Consider the following 5,766-nt stretch of genomic DNA (forward strand, 5'->3'; position numbering starts at 1 on the left):
AAGACATATTAAGAAGAATAAGCCGCGCGTGATGGTTAAAAGATGACAACATATTAAGGTGGCAAAAACGTTGTATATGGTTGATTGGGTTGACTACCAACATAATGACTCTAGGTTCGACTTTGAGGCTAATTCATGGCTTACGATTGAGGTGTTTGATAGCCGTGTAGGAGGTATTACAGCTCAGAATAAAAGACCAAATAGCACAAAACAGTAGCAGTGGTGACTGCGACAAAGTGTGTATCAGAATAAAAATGTTATAAACTGTTAAATAAAAATAAAAGTAAATAATAAAAACTATATAAAAGTACATCCATTTTACAACATTCATAAACTGAAGTACTTTATCATATTATTATCAAAACAATTATTTTAAACTTCTAGATAATTAATGGAATCATATTAACTCTAAAAGGTGCTTTTATCACATAGATTTGGCCGAAACTTCCCAGATTTCTTATGGCATATTAGCCAAGACACCCATGTTGAATAGTCAAACGAAATCTTAGCATTCTCAATACTTTTCAATCCCCTATATATTCTTATCAATATCAGCAAGAAAACAATCACAATAAAAGCAAACACAAAACATATATGGAAGGTGGCAGTTCTTCAAAGGGGAAAAACACACGTTACAACGATAGAAATGACAACGAAGATGTTCGCTTTCGTGGTGTTAGGAGGCGACCGTGGGGTAAATACGCTGCTGAAATACGTGACCCAAACAAAAACGGGCAGAGGGCATGGCTCGGGACATTTGATACAGCTGAAGAGGCAGCCCGTGCTTATGATCAAGCCGCCTTCAACCTTCGGGGTCATCTTGCCACTCTCAATTTTCCGAAAGAGTACTTATCAAAACTACCCGAACCACCTTCATTTCGGCCGTCTACAAAGTCAAATTCAGCTTCTTCGGGAGGTTCATCCGTCGGAAGAGAGAAACAAGTGATCGTATTCGAGTACTTGGATGATCGTGTTTTACAGGATCTTCTTCATGAGACATCAATGGAGAAGAAGAAATAAGTTGCGGCTTGTGCTAATTTTCATGCATGCTTCTTTAAATCAAACGGAATAAGCTTTTTAAGCGCTTTTTGTTCTATAAAAGTGTATCTATATATTAAACGCAACGACAGTTTTCTTTTTAACTAATTATATTATACTTTTTGTTTGAGTTTCATGATAACAACTTTAATAAGATGATATGGAAAGACTTAATTGGTTATACCTATTCTTCTATTTTGACGTTAAAAAAATATGGCGGATAAGAAATCTTGTTTATCAAATGTTGCGATGTTTACTGTTTTTTTTTCCAATGTGCGTATATGCGTTTATACCCAACGCTATGTTCACAAAGGGACTCATCATTTGAAATCTACGTGGTGATAAAGGAATGTAAGTGTACTTATATAGACGTATAATAATGCATCACGTTATGAATTTAGAATGTAATCCACTTGCTTTCAAGTGAACACACCGCTCCTCTTCATTTTTGATAAAAGCAAAGATTCTAGTGGCATGGCTACAAATGAGAAGGTTTCCTCATTATCAACACCTAGAGTATGTGTTGCTTTGATCTTTAAATGGATTTGTTTAATTTGCATACATTTTTAAGACTTTGGATCTCGAAACCTTCTGCTTGTACCATATAGACAACCTCCGTGAGACGTCCATTTAAATATGCGGGTTTGGCATCCATTTGTTTTATCTCACAGTCATGATACGCATGGATGCAAGCAAAATCCTAGTGGCATGGCTACAAATGAGAAGGTTTCCTCATTATCATCATCTTGAGTATGAGTAAATCTTTTAGCTACTGGCCTAACTTTGTATGTTTACACGTTTCCATCCATATTGGTGTTTTTCTTAAAAACCCTCTTGCTTCCTACATTCCGATAGTCGAAAGAAAGATTAACCAAGTCCCCCACATAGTTATCATACATGGATTGCGTCTCAGTGCCCATGGCTTCTAGCTATTTCCAAGATTCAGAATCCAAATTGCAGATTTATAACTAGTAGGCCTTGCCATATATACCATGTAGCATCCCAAACATTTTGTGCTAAAATGCCAAATTTAAAAGTTCATGGACCAAACAGTGATCAAGACAAAGTTAAAATTAAGAGACTAAATTGTAATTCTACTAATTTGCTCTCGGAGAATATTGGCATTTTCCTTACAGTCCGCTAGCAATCAAATTGGGCGCAGGATCACTGGCGTTTTCCCCGACAGTCCACTACGAGTTTGTTAACTCGACTAAGCAATAACGAGCTGACACATGGCAGCTAACTATTCACCGACATGCCACATGTGTAGATAACTCATTTACATGAAGGACCTTGACGGCTGGATAAACATCTAATCTGATATAATTTGACATGTGTTCTGATGATTAGACAACAGGGCTCCCAAACGGTCTGCTGGAAATTCCCATCAGTCCTCCAGGGTGGCAACAGACCTTTGGGAAAGTTCACAACGATCTTCTAAGGGATGGCAATGGACCTCTAGGAAAGTTCCCAGCGGTCCGCCAACAGTTGGGGAACTTAGTTATAAATAGTGGAATTGGGTGCTTACTTGAAGCATTCTAACACCTGACGATCCCTCGGTTTTTATACTAGAGTTCATGACGAGACATATTACTGACTCCGGAGATGTATAGCAATGTTCCCAAGCCCTCAAAGTGCGTGTAGTGTGTCTGAAGTCCTGACTTGTCATTCAACCAAAGGTTATGCCCGATTGCTTGAGCCGCTACCCAACCATATAACTAGGATTAGGCATCTATAAAATAAAAAGGGTTATTGCATTAGTGAATTCTTAATGTTCTAAGTTGTGATCATAGATGAGGTTATAGTCAAACCTTGAAATGACAAAAGCAAACTATAGAAACATCTTTTGAAAAGAATAAAGGCTATTCAAACAAATAGGCAAATAGTTTTTCCTGTGATGGTCAATATTTAAAAGGATTTTAAATCTGTTAGATAAGATAAACATTTTAAACATGGTTTGACCTTCGAAGCTAAATCTATGGGTCCTGATATTTCAAAATTAAATCAAGAGATCTAACATAAAACCTGAGATTGATTGGAGGTTAAAGAAACATATTTAGTCACTGAACAATTGAATTTCAAAAAAACTATTTACTAGGTGAATACGCTTGATCTAAAGTAACATGAATATGTTAACTCTTTCAAATATGATTAAAAAAATAAAAATATGTCTTAACCGTTTGGCTCATAAGCTAGTATAAGAAACAAGCATTCATGCCATTGTTACATGTATAATTGGATCCAAGGTAATGATGCGTGACATAAGTATCAATTTTTGATGATATTTTTACACAAGTTTATAAAGGTTCTATATTTATAAAATTGATTTTCACTTAGACTAGTCATATAGCTTATGTAAGAACCAAACGATTGTCACTAATCCCTCGTGTTAGAAGTGGCATCTCCAAGAAGGTACCTATGCGTGTTATGAAAACCTGATTTAGCAGGATTATAGAAATAATAAGTTATTGTATCTGCGTACTCGACAAAACTTTATTACCTTAGGGGTCTGATGGTCGGTTATTTTGTTTGTTCATTTCATGAGCTTTGGTACATCATATGTTTGCATATTGTTTCAAGTCACAGGTGGTTAATGCAGCTATTTTGAACCTATACGAGCATGAAATGAATACTCGGGATGACCATCACGCAAAACGAGGAATAATACAAAGTTGGCTGGTGAGAAGACCCGTCGCGCTACGCGACGGGTGTGAAAACAGTCCATCGCGATACGCGATGGACTTATGTTATTGATTCGTTGACTTTTGGTCCATCGCGTAGGCGCTATGCGATGGACCCTGGAGGACCCCATTGCGATACGCGATGGGTGCCAAGATGGGCTTTTTTTGGTTTTACATATCATAACATTTTGATGACCCTCATCTCATTCATCACATTATAGAGCAGTTTCTAGAGCCTGAGAGACGATTTCCACCCTTCCAAATCACCGAGTCATCCCGAATGGCTTACATCATTAGAATTGAAGACCTTTCAATGTCGAGGCGCGACTTATCTTCTCGAATCACACCCGGGATGTAGAGTATTGCAGACAGTCTTTCTCATGTGTTTATAAACAACTAATTGCAAGTGTCAGTTATTAATCTATGAATATTAATGTTTTGTATTATTGTGCATTCACTCGATTTAGATTTACTTCTACCAGAATGATTAGTTTGCCAATTTCTTTGATACTTGCTCATAGGGTTGTTATGATTAGTTTGAATGTGATGAATCATACAATTTCCCTTAGTGAAGTCACATTGGCAGGGACTATTTGATAATCACTGTCGTGTGTTATCGATTGTTGATGCTTAAGGTTTAACTAGTTAACCAACCTGATGTGATTACTGAAAATTAATCTGTCAAGTGACATGAGATGACTGTTTTGTTACATGATTGAACCCCGGGTATGATTTTCTTTTATGAACTTTTTGAACTTTGAACTATTTGCTTGCTTAGTATTAAAACCAATTCAATGCTAATAATATGGTCAGCACTCTTAATAGCTACTTCATAATTTTAGGAATTAGTTGCACATTACACTGACCACATACTCGTCGAGGTTCGACACCCTGCTTACCCTGGCTAGTTTAAGGTGATTAGCACATAGTTTAATATTGTTTTTACTAGATAGCGGCAGTCAAGCATTAAAATGGCGTCGTTGTCGTGGAGTTAGTGCGCTTAGTGTTTTTGTGTTATTTGATTTCTTTGTTTTATTCTAGTTTTAGTTTTAATTTTAGTTTGAATTTTTATTTTCCCATTTTACGCGGGTGTGTTATTTATGCAGGTAAGAGGTATAAACTCGCCACTCAGGAAGATAATCTCCATTTATCTTCGAGCCAGAAGCTGGGAAATTAGCCTGACAGAACCGAGCTAAGCATAGAGAATCGAAAAGGGACGGCCGAAACCCACCCAAAACTAGAATTAGAACTTGAATCTAAATCAGAATCAAAACCAAAACCCTCTACCCGAAGACAATATCTTCCACCCAAATTATAATGATAACCGAGACCAGCCCGAAACTATCCCAATCCACCTATCAATACCAACCAACAATAAAACCAAATAACTTAGCTCGTCAATCCAGAAACCGAGACCACCAGCTCCACACAATATCCCCCGCCACAAAACTTTGGTATACCAGGACGAATATTATATTAGTATTCAAACCGAAGATGAAGAGGGTGAAGGGGGATGGAATGATTCCAATCAGGGGCAGGATGGTGATAATGGGGCAGATTGGACGGTCAGAAAAAATATCAATTTTAGGACGGTAAATGATTTTAATGATGGTTAGGATGAACAGGAAGATGAACCGATGAATCATAGGGGTACATGGTTTGTGAACAGAAACATGGGCATACATGATATTGGAAGAAACAGAGGTGGTATGGTTAATAGAGGAGGGTGAAGAAGAAATATTGTAACCCCAGTTTAGTGTGTTAACAGTCGGTTCAGGCTAGCTATTTCAGATGGTGTTTTACCGATAGTCCCATAGGTGCGTATACTGTGATGACACACATTTAACTCGCGCCTGTCTTACATTAACATTGTGCCATATTTAACGGGATGGCTTAGAGGACCCGTATTCTAATTTGTCTTATTTTTCGGCGATTTGTGGGTCTATTGGTGATGGAACCTATGATCAGGATGAGGTTCTGTTATGGCTGTTTCAGTTTTCATTGAAGGATAAGGCAAAACATTGATTTAATTCACTACCACTATACA

At 37.3% G+C, this 5,766-nt stretch overlaps 1 protein-coding gene across 1 annotated transcript; it reads left to right on the forward strand.

Annotated features, from left to right (window-relative positions):
• Positions 1 to 479: 479 nt before the first annotated feature.
• LOC143532596 (ethylene-responsive transcription factor ERF098-like) lies at positions 480 to 1,020 on the forward strand. The gene has a single exon (XM_077027610.1). The coding sequence runs from the start codon at positions 595 to 597 to the stop codon at positions 1,018 to 1,020; it is 426 nt and encodes a 141-aa protein (XP_076883725.1). The 5' UTR covers positions 480 to 594.
• Positions 1,021 to 5,766: the final 4,746 nt, after the last annotated feature.

The sequence above is a fragment of the Bidens hawaiensis genome, unplaced genomic scaffold (genome assembly GCF_021521415.1).
Source record: "Bidens hawaiensis isolate Kalapana, Puna unplaced genomic scaffold, B.hawaiensis_p1.1 tig00009480_1, whole genome shotgun sequence".
Lineage (NCBI taxonomy): Eukaryota > Viridiplantae > Streptophyta > Magnoliopsida > Asterales > Asteraceae > Bidens > Bidens hawaiensis.